Source organism: Lampetra fluviatilis, chromosome 11 (genome assembly GCF_964198595.1).
Source record: "Lampetra fluviatilis chromosome 11, kcLamFluv1.1, whole genome shotgun sequence".
NCBI lineage: Eukaryota > Metazoa > Chordata > Hyperoartia > Petromyzontiformes > Petromyzontidae > Lampetra > Lampetra fluviatilis.
In genome coordinates, this window is record NC_136285.1 from 8,868,123 (window position 1) to 8,882,116 (window position 13,994).

The window sequence follows — 13,994 nt, forward strand, 5'->3', positions numbered from 1 at the left end:
GAATAGACCGCAATACCTGCAGTCATAATACAAACAAAAGAACATAACTCTGATAATGTGCACTGTCCTTGAAGTTGATTGGTCCACACCCGAGACAGCTTTCGGGTGTGGACCAATCAACTTCAAGGACAGTGCACATTATCAGAGTTATGTTCTTTTGTTTGTATTATGACTGCAGGTATTGCGGTCTATTCAAACATGACTCCTTGTAAAAAGGTGTCAGTTTTGTTGCCAGATAGAAGGGTAAAGAATCAATTATCATATTTTTACTGGCAAATGAGGTTCCCATAGTGTAGATGCTTGCCCCGAGCTCTCATACTCTGATGGTGCATTGTCGTTGAGTTGTGCGCCTTTTGGCGTCATCTGGTCCAACCCATGTGAGACTAGGCTCTAAGGAAAGCTGTCTCGGGTGTGGACCAATCAACTTCAAGGACAGTGCACATTATCAGAGTTATGTTCTTTTGTTTGTATTATGACTGCAGGTATTGCGGTCTATTCAAACATGACTCCTTGTAAAAAGGTGTCAGTTTTGTTGCCAGATAGAAGGGTAAAGAATCAATTTTCACTCAACGTGTTTCGCCTTCACCCCCAGAACGTTTCGTCGAACCTCGCCGGAAAGAAAAGAAACGATTGTTGGCAACCCGGAAGCTTTATTTCAACGAAGCCCGTGCAAGTAGCAAGCCAATAGCAATTCGTGACTGCAGGGATTCATCTTCTTGGTTCTTTCAGTAAAGTCACGTAGAAGGGAAATAATAAAATAATACAAAATATTAAATAATAAAATTCTCACGACGTGTCGACTGCAACACACCGAAAGAACCAAAAATATAAGCCAATTTAGCAAATTAGTGGAGAGGGGGGCGGGGGGGGGAGTTGACGGGGTGGGGGAGGGGTTGGGCGGTTGGGGGAGGGGTAAGGATTGGGGGAGGGGGTGGGGGGTCTGGGGGGGGGGGCTGGGTGGTTGGGGGGGTCGGGTGGTTGGGGGAGGAGTTGAGTGGTTGGGGGAGGGGGTGGGGGGTCTGGGGGGGGGCTGGGTGGTTGGGGGAGGGGTCGGGTGGTTGGGGGAGGGATCGGGTGGTTAGGGGAGGGGTCGGGGGGGGAGGAGTCGGGGGGGGGGTTGGGGGAGGGGTCGGGTGGTTGGGGGGAGTGACTCAGGCCCGGAACGTTTTGTTGGCGGTCCCAGTTCCGACCCGGACGATCTCACTCGCCTCAGCCAGCCAGCCATGGAGGAATACGCACGCGAGCCGTGGTAAATGTTAACGGCGGCGGCCTCTTTAATTGGGCCACTTGCCCATGAGCGACGCGATTTTTAAGCCGGCGAATTGAGCGAGTAGGCGAGCGTGGAGCGGCAATTGTTGTTGGTTGCCCGCGTGCGGCGCGTTGACTGCTTTTGTCGTGGTCGTGTGCCGGTTGTGTAACCTCGTGGGCAAGGGCATCGAGCCGGGCCCAGGCCTCTGCTCGGCACGCTGAGTTGTAGCCGACACGACACGAAGGGCCACCGCCACCAGTGCAGCGTGGGCCCCACGGTGTCATTGCCGCGATGTTGTTGGTGCGTGGCGGTGAGGCGGCGTTGTGGCTCGCTGACGAGCCCGGTCGTGACCCCCGCAGGCCCCGCCAAGGTTGAAGGAGAGGCCCTCGGTCACGTTGAGTCTGATGGGTCTCATCTTGATGTTCCATAGTCATGGCTCGGGGCATTTTGGTGGTGGAGGTTTCGTGGTCGTGATGTATTCGTCGCGGTCAATTGTGAATTGCGCTGTGTAGTAAATGGGTTATGACATTCAATGCCGTAGTGTGCCCGGAGCCACTTTCGTGTCCTTAGGGGGGGGGCATGAGATGGCAAAACCTCAGCGAAACTTTGATGGTTCCAAGTTCTGTATGCCGTCGGTTACAATTAGTTAAAGAGAGGGTTATGATATTAATCAGAACGTTGCATTGTTCCTCCGGACGACCATGTGTCCGTAGTCGTGTTATTAGATGACGAAATCTTGACTTTGAGTTAGTTTTGTAATCCGTGTCTTACTGAAATGGCATAACTCACAATTTATTTACGTCCAATGAAAGTGGACAATGATAACTTTTTTTCACATGAGTAAGCTATGATGTAATTAACCTTTATTGTCCATGTAGAAAGTTGTTACAATATGCACTTGTATTGCCATGTGAACAAGTTGGTACATGTACCACTAAAGTTTTGGCACCTCCGGTGGTTACTATACTGGCATGTAGAAAATCAGGTCTGGGCCCCATCGACTTACAAGGGATGTAGCTAAAGTTGATTAAATTTTGAAGATGGGGAAATGTATTCATGTTCTTTCTCATCATGAAACCAACTGTTTCCATATATTATAGGAATACGTGAACACACGATTTCTAAAAGCGTGGCATATATCAAAAAAATGTTGCCAGACTTTCTTGAGCGTAGCAGTTAAATTGTGTTATTTTTACTCGCCATTACGTTTGCATAGTGCAGTAACATAACCCTGCGTGTGCTTGTGACTTAATTCTAGTCCATGGAGGATAGTTGACGATTGTGGAGGAGCCTTCACCATGGGCGCAATTGGAGGAGGAATTTTCCAATCGATTAAAGGCTTCAGGAATGCCCCTGTGGTAAGCGAGCGCTTATAAAACTTGTGTGACATGCACATTTAGATTTTTCTGACGCAGCCTCTTTGCCTTGGGACTTAAAGATACATGAAGCGAATGGACAGCCGTTAACTCTGAGCATGAACGTTTTTGCGAAGGATTTAGAACATGTACATTGTATCCTGAATACGTTCTGTACTTACGATTTGCAGTAATTTTCGTCTATTCTCCTGGTTTTAATATGGCTTTATTAATTCTGGTTCACTGATCTCATTAAAGCATTGGGTCTGCCAAAGATTTGTATTGCCTGGAGACTTGACTGTCAGACTGGAGAATGTGTGGATATCTGAGCATTGTAGTTGTCTTGTTTTGTCAGGGGGTGGGACATCGCTTCCACAGCAGCATCAGTGCCGTAAAACTTCGGGGACCACAGATTGGAGGTGAGGAAGGACTTTCCCTCTTGATGCAAGCACACCATGCCTTTGTTACAACAAAGTGTCCATAGTGTAAGAATGTGTATTCACTATACAGTGAGGGAAAAAAGTATTTGATCCCCTGCTGATTTTGTACGTTTTCCCACTGACAAAGAAATGATCAGTCTATTATTTTAATGGTAAGTTTATTTGGACAGTGAGAGACAGAATAACAACAACAAAATCCAGAAAAACGCATGTCAAAAATGTTATAAATTGATTTGCATTTTAATGAGGGAAATAAGTATTACAATTATAGACTGATCATTTCTTTGTCAGTGGGCAAACGTACACAATCAGCAGGGGATCAAATACTTTTTTCCCTCACTGTAGGTCATCATTCCCCGAGTTGTATTCCTCCTCTATGGCCAACTACAGCCGCTCGCTCAAGCATTGACGTAAAAATGGGGTGGCAGTGTGGTACAGTGGAAATACTTTCCTTGCAGCAATAAATCTCTGGGTTCGATTCCCAAGTCGGGGGGGGGGGGTGCCCTTCTGTTTTGAGATTGTATGTTCTCCCCGTTTTGCATTAAGTAAAAATTCCCTTAAACAGAGTATTACATATACTAATACATATAAAATAGTGCATATAGTTTTTAATTAACTTAAATGCACAGTTATTTGACTACATGTATTTAAGTAAATATTTTGGAAAAAACTGAACTCAATGAAGTGGTCGGTTATGACAATTAAAAATATTTCTACTGAGCACGGTTTATGCCAGGTCATCTCAAGAGCAGTTCATTATTTTACAATAATGTAACAACAACAAAATTGCACTTAATGCATATTCATGAAGTATCTCGCTATTTGTGAATGCAACATTGTCAAGAACTGGGAGTTTTTTTTGCAAAGCAGGTGCAGGTCACAAAGAACATTTTTATGTAAGATAGCACAGTTTTTGCTCTACTGTATTACAGTAAATAAAATGCATGTATTTATAGCTTTTTAAAGGACACAGTGTAGCTGGCTCAAGGTTGTTCACTTTCTTGTCAAGGCTATGAAGATGTTGCATATCAAATATGATTCTGGAGTAATGTGCCTGGCTCTTGATATATCTGTGCTATACATTGACCATCATCACTTTCAGAGTGTTATGTCCTTAAAATTGGATGTTGCAATTGTCTCAGAATCTTATTTGATTCCTTCGTCACATAACTTGCTCTGACCAGCAGCTGTGTTTGAACTGTAAGCCACTGTTAGAGCACTCACCGCTGAGTTAATGTTGAAGTGATGATAGCAGTCAATCTCTCCCTTGTCAGGCAGTTTCGCGGTGTGGGGAGGACTCTTTTCCACCATAGACTGCGGCCTGGTGAAGATTCGTGGGAAGGAAGACCCGTGGAACTCCATTTCGAGCGGGGCGCTCACGGGCGCCGTGCTGGCCGCACGAAGTTAGTTTCACTTCGGTCTTTATATGTCCGATAATCTTCAATGATCAATTTAATTGAAATCTCTGAAAGTAAGATCCTACACCTTGCTTAAATGGGTATTGCAGTCTGATGAGAATACAAAATTATAGTTTATGTAATATAAAACCATTGATACACAGTAGACTTTTTTTATTGTATCATGAACTTCTTTCGCACTGTACGTAGCCAACTGTGCTAATCGGAGGAATGTAAATCTGTAAGTGTATGTTATTCCATTTTCCAATGAAGGCTGTCGTGCACATCATAATGCCCCATTTATAAGAGCTGCTGCTATGTTCTTGACCCAGGTGGACCGGTGGCCATGGTTGGCTCGGCAGTCATGGGTGGCGTGCTGCTGGCGCTCATTGAGGGAGTTGGAATCATGCTCACAAGGTTCACATCTACACAGTTCCAGAATGGTGAGGGAACAATGAAATTTGTGTTTGACACCATTTTAGCAGTGTACGGTAGCACACAAAACCTATAAAAACATTTGTTTGCCTCCGTAGACTGGTAGTGAAGATGTAGAATTAGTCATCTCTTTTTTGTCCTTGAAGCAATCGGTGTACTTGTGGATGTGTGTCGTTGCATGGACACTTAACCTCGATAAATGAGGAGCAGCTAACACAAACAACGCGCATGCAAATACTTGATTTTTGTTGTTGCAAGCACGTATAATCCACCAGCAGATGACAGTTAACCCTGTACATATAGGGATGTGAATGTTTATGGTATTTTTGTTAGTCCTGATATTCGAATGTCATGGTTTACCCTTTGCAGGCCCTCCGCAGTTGGTTGAAGATCCTGCTCAGCTACCACCACCCCCTGCAAACCTCCCTGCCGCGGGCTTCGGTTCTTATGGCCAATATCAATGAAGATGTCATGAGAAAGTGGCATCGAGTAAGCCAGGCCAGCCAGCAGGCAGCCTCATGCCTGTGAGCCATTCATTTTAAATGAATAATAAACCAAGCTGCAAGTTAATTGGCAGAATGAACCTTCACACGTTTCCCTATGTGCCCACACTCAGATGGCTTCAATCACGTTGGTTATGGAAAGTTTACCGTAAAGAGTATTTTTCGTTTTCAAATATGGGCACTGAAGAAGCCGCGTGTGGCATTTTTGACTATTTAAATTGAGTTAAATTGCTTGACGGGTTATTGTTTTACCAAGTGTGGAGTATTTCATGGGCTGAGTGTAGACCTCATAAGTGGTTGAATTGTCAAGGTGAACTGGCTTGTATGTCAGTCTTATTCTTATTGTGGACCAAGAGTAAGCTTTTGAGAAGAAAATAAGCCTAGGTTTAAGTAGCAATTGTGCACTCATTAGTCATAGATTACTTCAACAGATGAATTTGGCCTTTTAATACATTACTGCCTTTGAACTTTTACACTCTTTGTTGGAATTATTTCATTGGCACTTCAAAACAGCATTGTTCACTATTGGTGGGAATGTCTGAAGATGGTAATATTTACAGTTGTAACAAATACAAGTTCAAACTAATTGTTTTAGTTGGAAACTGCATTGTTTAGTATTTGCAAACATTTGAGGGTTTTATGCAAGCCTTTCAGTGTCAGGATATAGTTTTCATGTTTGTGAATATTACTAAACTGTTAGGTTTTAGAGACATTACAGAGTAATCCATTTGAATAATGGTGCATTACCTGCTCGCTGAAAATCTCAAAGCAAAAGTGACGGCACTGATATATTTTGCTTGGGAACGTCTACATTTGGGTTCCATTCTCGTCACTTCCGAAGAATCGTGTTCAGCCCTTTGACAATCCACTGCTAGATGAATGCGATGGCGGTCATGGGAGGTTTTTTTGACCATTCTTCACGCTAGTCGTTAAAGGTTGATGAAGTTGAATTGCCCAGGACCGACGTTTGTTTCCACATTGTTAATTATCGTAGCCGTGCGTGGCCACGAGTAAAATTCGGGTCACCCACCAGGTTTTCGTCGAGTAAACCACTGGAAATCATAACAAAAATGTAGAGCCCTTAATGTATCTTAAGTTGATGCAACATTGTAAATATTGCTATATAAAAATATATATACAAGTAAATTTCTAAAAAGCATGCACCTGCTACAATATGCAAGCCACTTACTAAATTCTAGTGGTTTGCAATAAACGAAAGTCCACAACCATCAAGTAGAAGCCCCAATTCACCTAAACCCAAGTTCCTTATTTATTATGGACAATGGTACTCTGTTTATTTTAAGGAGTAACCTTTGGAATTTGGGCTTGTGCTTTAAGGTTGTCATGGACCATATACTGTAATAAGTACTGCGTGTGTACTTGCTGCATTTTGTTTAAAACCGTGTTTGGACGAAAACTAAAGCTTGCAGAGAAATGTATTACATTGACACGATTTACAAGATTGATGTGTTTGTGTAGGTTTGGTCATGTGCAGTCGTATTTATAAGGCAAGATTTCTCTTACGTGTTCAAAGTCAACAAAAAAAGTAAGGGGACATTTAATTTTCATGAATAAGGGAAACAAAATATACTCTGCAGCCATGTGTGGAATGTTCCTACCACGATTGAAGAGTTAAATCACTGCTGGAGTTTGTACCGATGAACCGTATAGAAATGTACAATATACGTACGTCAAATGTAATAAAGTAACGGGCGATATAACCGCTGCGCGTGCTTCATCTTCACGTTTATTGCAAAATTGTACGCTGTACTGTTGGGACAGACCAACCCAGACTGATCCCCAGTATGCATGTTCTCCTCTAGTAGATGTTGGATGAGAAAACTGGTGAAAAAGGTAAACTCCACATGTTTAAATTCTAGTGGATGACCAATATCACTTTAAATTGATCGCGTGGTCACAAAAATTCGCATATCACGTGAACGGCTGCAGTTTAATCTTGCATTTAAAATAGGACAAGTCAATTGCGACGTAGCGATAGCAATGTCATGCCAATCCATTATACAGTACTAGCTTTACTACCCGGCTTCGCCCGGGACTTGGATTCACCACGCCCGGCCGCTTTTGTGTCTCCAGTGGCGATGTTCACACACCACAGCAGTTACTCGTTTGAGGCTGAGTCGACCTAGGGGAGGCCCAGGAGCGATTAAAATAATCGTCACCGGTGGTGGCCGTGAGCGGGAATCGAACTCGGGTCGCCGGGTTCGTAGTGCGGCGCGCTAACCACTACGCTGCGTGACGCTTCCACATGCGCTGGTCACATGACAGATGTGACATCACAGCTCACTTGCCGTGCAAAAAATGTATGCATTATTGAGCTCCCCCCCCCCCCCAAAAAAAGTGTATTTTAATAATTTTTACATGGTGTAGTCTGGAAAATACCCACATGGCAAATTTCAAGTTTGTTGCATGTCGGGAAGTACGCTAAACATTTTTAACAGACGCACATAATCACAACTTTGCCTTTTATATATATTGAGATAAATAACGATTGATATTTTAATCCAATTAGAACATTTTCTGCCGAATAATAGTTTATGAATCACCCAAAGGTATTTTTCAATCGAATATGGTTAATGTGATCCAATCATTTATCATAGCAGTCACAATCTTTGCTGTTTGGTGGGCTTCGTACAACCATTATTTAACAAGCTGAGAGCCCACGTGTGGACAAGGTGCAGCTCTGCAATTATTGTTCACGCCACTGCAGGTGGAAGATCCTCCACGAGATGAAGCTCTAATGGGAGGCTGTCCACTCTCCGACACTGGCCAGACGGTTTAGAAGATGTGGGAATACCCACACTTTATCCCACTACACGGGACATGCCGACCCATTGTTGCTGTACCAGTGGCATAGAATCAGTAATGGAGCAGCATAGCGCTGGCTGCTGGCAGGGAAGGGGATCTGCGGCTTACAGCAGCCCTGACGTCAGCAGGTCACGTGATACACCAGATGGGGATCTAGGGGAAAGGTCACAAGGGGCACGACAAGAACTCGCTGGTAGGTTCTAGAAAGGGGGCGTGGTCGGGGGCGGAGCCAGGCCACGCTGAGAGTATAAAAGGGGCCCCTGTAGGGGACCTTGGGCTGTTGTGTGGAGTGGGATCCTCGTCATGCTGCTCAGGTCGTCACCATTCTCGTCATTCTTCTCGTCGTCTTCACCATTCTCATCGTCTTCACCATCTCGGGGCGTCACCAGTCAGGCAGCCTACCAACTGTCCTGAGTAACGTCGCTGATCATAATGGACTAATTATAAAAGTGTTAACCCCGATGGTGCTTGTTAATAAAGAAGTGCCTCCAACTCTTAGTGTCTCCGAGTTAGTCACGACACATTTGCTGCACCAGTTTCAGCTACCGCACCGCGAGATGGAACCGACGTCAGTCTGCATTGCAAGGACAGTGTGCCACCAAAGATTGCAACCACTGCAGCATACCTTTGAATGAGAATAGTTTTTTTTTGCAATAAAACGTGTTAAGATGGGTTTTTTCACCTGATGATGATTGCTTGCGTTGCGATTAAAACGTGATATTTTAAATATTTTTCTTTCTACGCGGCTTTACCGAAGGACCCAAAGGATATGAATTCCTGCAGTCACGAAAGCTTTATGTCAAGGTGTTAAGATTTTAAAATACCGAACAGAAACCTTTTGCAAGGAATCGTGCCTGCATTAAGCGCACATACTTGCGGTGAACATGCAAACAAAAACATGCTCTGGCAATGTAGGCATTGTCTTTTGGCGAACAGGCTTCTGCTACTCAACCCGACTTATTATTTGCCTTTGTGGCGTTCGCCTTTTGGCGTTTTCTGGTCTGACACTGGTGAGACGAGGCCATAAAGAAGACTGGTGTAGGCCAATCGGTTTATTTAACACGTAGCAGGCTTTCGCGACCAATATCCATAATTGAGGTGTTTTTTTGGGTTAAATCGCGTGAATATCTAAAATGTGTCGTTAAAACCCACCAGCACCCAACACAGCCAACTAATAAGGTTTGTCACGTCAACAGAACGTGGCCAATTCGTCACTAGTACAGCACATCGGTGTGTTGGAGAGCCAAGCCACGACATTTACAATCGGAGTACGACGTTTCACCAGTAATTACAACTAGCTTCATCAGGCGACAGCCATATTTGTGGAGAAGTCTTCCTGTTTCGTTCCTTATATAGAGACGTAGATGTGGTGACCATGCTTCTGCGCTCTTGAGCAATGTGGGTGGGGGGATTACTGGCCAATCAATTTAAAAAACAATGCATATATTTTATCAGAGCATGCTTTTTTGTAGCATATTCATCACAAGTACGTGTGGTTAATGCGAACTTGATTCCTTGCAACAGGTTTATATTTGGTGTTTGAACATTTTAACACCTGTTTTATTGCCAGAAAGGGTACAATCTAATCTTATATTTTGATCCTGGCAAGAACGGTCCAATGTTACCTTTGAATGAGTTTATAAAAACAATATAAGAAACCAAAATGTTGCCTTTCACCCCCTCCCAAAAATACTTTCATCACACTATACCAAGAGTAATAGAGAATATTTAAATCTATCAAATTAGGAAAAAACGCCGAATTATAAAACGTGGACTGGACATTTATTGTTAATATTTCCGAACTGATAACACGAACTCTGAAATTTCAAAGTGTTCCATCATTTCTTCGCACTACGAGATTCCATTATTTTGGGAGGGTGATATTTACCTGGCTTATTAGATAACTGTATATGTATAGAATATAGTATTCTCAAACGTATAAATCGTTACGTTCCAAAGGCACGCAAACATGTTGCACAATGCGAAAAGGCAGGCTCATGTCTGAATTGGACAAGCCAAGCGCCATGGTCTGGACTACAAGACGCACTTTGTTCTCACTGCTGGACACTGTCACGGGTATTTTAAAGCTAACCATGCGGTATGAGTCTTATTTGAGATCAGATGCCCATAGCTGTCAACCCATACGGCTTACCCGTATTCTTGTACTGTACTGTATAGGGGAAGTTTTCAGGTCCATACGGCGTACATCCGTTTCAATACCGATATAGTTTTGTCTTTGTGTGTTTCTCCCTTGTGATGGTATGTAGTGGTGAGTGTACTAGTGGTGAGTGTACAAGTGGTTGTCTGGTTCTCCCTTGTGATGGTATGTCGTGGTGAGTGTACTAGTGGTGAGAGTGTACAAGTGGTTATTGTCTGTGTTTATCCCTTGTGATGGTATGTAGTGGTGAGTGTACAAGTGGTGGTTGAACAAGTGGTTATTGTCTGTGTTTCTCCCTTGTGATGGGACTTTGTGGGATGAACGTTGAGATTTATAAGGGCACCAATACGGACTGAATTGGTCTGTAATAAGGTAGGAGGCACTGATAAGGGGTTGACAGGTATGGCTTTCCATGCCTTTATTGGCACCGGGCACAGGTTTTTTTTGGGTGCGTCTTACTTTACTGAGATTCTTACAATCCGGTGAATTTGTAAACACGTGGCTGATGTAACGCGAGTCTCATTCTCGCTGCTACTTCCGTGTTCCCGTTGAACACGTGACGAGCAATAATATTTCCAGATGAATTACTCTCTTGTATTACTCGCAATTGTAGTTTATATGCAAATGCCATCTCAAGACACATTGAATGTGTTTTTTTTTAAACCGCTGCAATGTAAACGTGGACTATAAAAAAGATGAAAAGATACGATAAGTTTGCCATTTCACCGTGATAAACGGATTCGGAAGTGACGTCATCTGATATGCAAATTGAGGCAGACGTCTGTACTCCATAAATACTTTGCGTACGTTTACAAGTAATATATATCTTTTTAAAAATGTAAACCTTGTAATGTGTCTAGATAACGTGTTGTATAGTATTGGGGTATGTATTTATGTATTTACATCAAAATTGCTCATTGTTTCATTTAGGCAACCCATAGCGTTAAGAGATGAGGTCCGTACATAAGAGATGTACTCGGAGGCTTACACGGTAGCTTTGCGCAGTGGCAGTATCGTAGCCAATGAGGTTTATCCGAGGCGCGATTATTGCTAATTGAAAACTTTTCCCAATACCCCGCCACGGCGACTTGAAATATAGTCGCTGTCGGCAATTTTTGCAAGCTCCTTCGGGAGCTTCACATTTCAACGAAAAACAGAACGCGAATTTTCTCTGAAGAGAAATTAGCGGAAACGTGCGCTTTAATTTTAGAACCCTCGACTTAGCCCAAGTAGTCCTGATTATTCATACTGCGGGCTACACGATGATGGGGTATTTAAGGAACGTGCCCATTGCTTTAACTGCAGCGATGGGGAGCGTTAATTACAACGATCTCTGCATTGCGGATCCAGTGTGCTATTATATAGTACTGTATTACAAGGGTGTCGAATGTGTTACAATACTATGTCTAAAGTATGTAACTTTATGCGATTGCATTACGCAATAGAGCGTTGAGTTGCTCACTGAACGTGTTTTGTAAAAAAAAATTGCTACTTATCCAACAGGGGGCGATCGAACACATTGCAGCAGAACAATTGATCCTTATGGCGGCACCCCGGGCTATCAAATACTGTAATACAAATTGGCCGAGGCAATTAAACATTTTATTTCTGGGACACTATTTTTTCCAGGGGTGTACTTAACTCCGCGACTGGGGAACCAATCAATCCGAAATCAGTGCCACACTCCGCGATGTCCAAATGCCAAACAGCATAAAAAATCCGTTATCGAAAAAAATCAACTTTGAATAGTGCATCGTGTACAGCTCGTCGAGATGAGTCGATTGCCGAATAGCATCAACAGACTAAAAATGACTGCATCACGGACATTATGCGAGAGCCGGGGTACTATGGTACCGCAATAAGGTTCAATTGATGCGTTCTTCTGAACACGCGATTTGTGTACGAATAGCACAGCAGTCTTCAAGCCGGTGGGTGTGACTGCCCTGGGAGTTGCAGACTGCGACGTGGATACCGTGCAGGATACATTTTGAATGTGCGTGAGAATGTCAGCATTACATTTTCTGCATGTTGAACTTTTTTCAGACCGCGCATAGCCAACCGTGACGACAAAGCACTTGTACGGCCGTGATAAAAGATCGAGATATATGAAATAAAGTACAGTCATAGCATTGTAATTATGCTGCATATGCTCCCACAGGATTTTCCAGGGGTCGAGGTATTTTGTCAGCACCAGTATTTGGGTTACCTTATTGGTGAAACTGCCCAGTATATCTCAATATATGTTCAATTAAAAAAAAATGGGGTTACTGCTTGATGCTTCAGCCCAAAGGAAACCGTGTGCATTTGTGGCAACTCTCGGTGACTCGGGGCCCAAATAGATACATTGATTTGCAAATGTCAACCTCAGTGCATCACATATCGAATTGCAACGTATCCCCCATGACCAATAAACTGGCCACATTCAGTGCAGTATTTGTGCATGGTCTAATTGGCATTTTCTATAAATGTTCACACATCTGATCTTTGCACATAACCTCCAACACCTCTGTCCTAAAGTTATCACCTTTTCCATATTTCTCAGTCAGCCTAGGCCTATCAAAACGGTGCAGGTCAGTATTCTGCAAGACATTTCAACACAATACTGGTACCAGATCTCGGTACAAATCTATGCCTCTCACCCGAACAGAAATTCCCTGACGAGGTGAAATTTGGACATGTGGCGACCTTAACTCGGTCCTCAGTGGGTTCGGGATATGTTACATTTTACTGTTCCTGCAAAATGCCATGTCGGGAGGTTTGTGGGTGGTTGTTAATGATAATGACAGACGCTCACCTCTTTCATCACCTAGTGTCAGCCTTAAAGCGTGTTTATTAACAGTAAAAGTAAAACTGCATTAAAAACCAAGTGGGATGCTGTTGAGGCAAAGCGTTTATTTCCAAGGGAGACACTGTGTGATGAAAGGAGTGTTGTGAAAGGAACAGTTTTTATTGATGACAGAAGTCGACAATACCAAACCTATCACCTAATGAGAGTAGGATAGAGTTGATTTTGAAAAGTAAAATGTATTTTTCAATTAAAAAATGTCACCTGGATAATCCCTAGATATGAAACATATCGTTTGCAAGGCTGTCCAGGGTGTCCTGGGTAACAATGGAAAGTAACCCACCCACGTACCTAAAACAGAAAGTTTGGAATCACTGCATTCTACCTGCTATGATACATGGTTCAGAAACACGGACGATTACAACATTTAACAGATGCTGAAAAGTGTGCACAGAAGCATGGAGAGGAGCATGCTTGGAACTACACTGACAGACAAAAAGAGGACCTGGATGAGGGGACACGTGTTAATTAGAGACATCATACTGAATATGAAGAACAGCGAGATTGGACAGGCCATGTCACTCGAAGGGGCCAATGGTTAGGAATCACGATGGAGGAAGCAACATGTCAGACAAGACATCCATCACCGAGATCGAGTGAAAAATCAGCTCGTATACACGAGCTAGATGAATTGTAAGTATATGATAATTGTTTTTTTTACCCTTTTATCTGGCAACAAAACTGACACCTTGTTTACAAGGAGTCATGTTTGCATTGACCACAATACCTGCGGTCGGAATGCAAACAAAATGCAAAACTCTGATAATGTATGCACTGTCCTTGAAA

The 13,994-nt window shown here is 43.2% G+C and overlaps 1 protein-coding gene and 1 non-coding gene across 2 annotated transcripts; both read left to right on the top strand.

The window, feature by feature from the left end:
• Positions 1-1,146: 1,146 nt before the first annotated feature.
• LOC144934775 (mitochondrial import inner membrane translocase subunit Tim17-B-like) lies at positions 1,147-7,084 on the top strand. The gene is made up of 6 exons (XM_078860909.1): positions 1,147-1,249; positions 2,508-2,607; positions 2,960-3,023; positions 4,319-4,447; positions 4,774-4,884; positions 5,246-7,084. Exons 1-6 carry the CDS (start codon positions 1,224-1,226, stop codon positions 5,338-5,340), a joined length of 525 nt encoding a protein of 174 aa, XP_078717035.1. The 5' UTR covers positions 1,147-1,223; the 3' UTR covers positions 5,341-7,084.
• A 4,272-nt stretch (positions 7,085-11,356) lies between these two features.
• Positions 11,357-11,497, top strand: LOC144934909 (U4 spliceosomal RNA). The gene has a single exon (XR_013637222.1). It is a non-coding gene; the product is annotated as a U4 spliceosomal RNA (small nuclear RNA).
• The last annotated feature ends 2,497 nt before the right edge of the window (positions 11,498-13,994 follow it).

Coding starts and splice junctions, on each gene's coding strand:
- LOC144934775 (XM_078860909.1), top strand. CDS start 1,224: ATGGAGGAATACGCACGCGAGCCGTG. Junction 1,250..2,507: donor GAATACGCACGCGAGCCGTG/GTAAATGTTAAC, acceptor ACTTAATTCTAG/TCCATGGAGGATAGTTGACG. Junction 4,448..4,773: donor CGCCGTGCTGGCCGCACGAA/GTTAGTTTCACT, acceptor TTCTTGACCCAG/GTGGACCGGTGGCCATGGTT.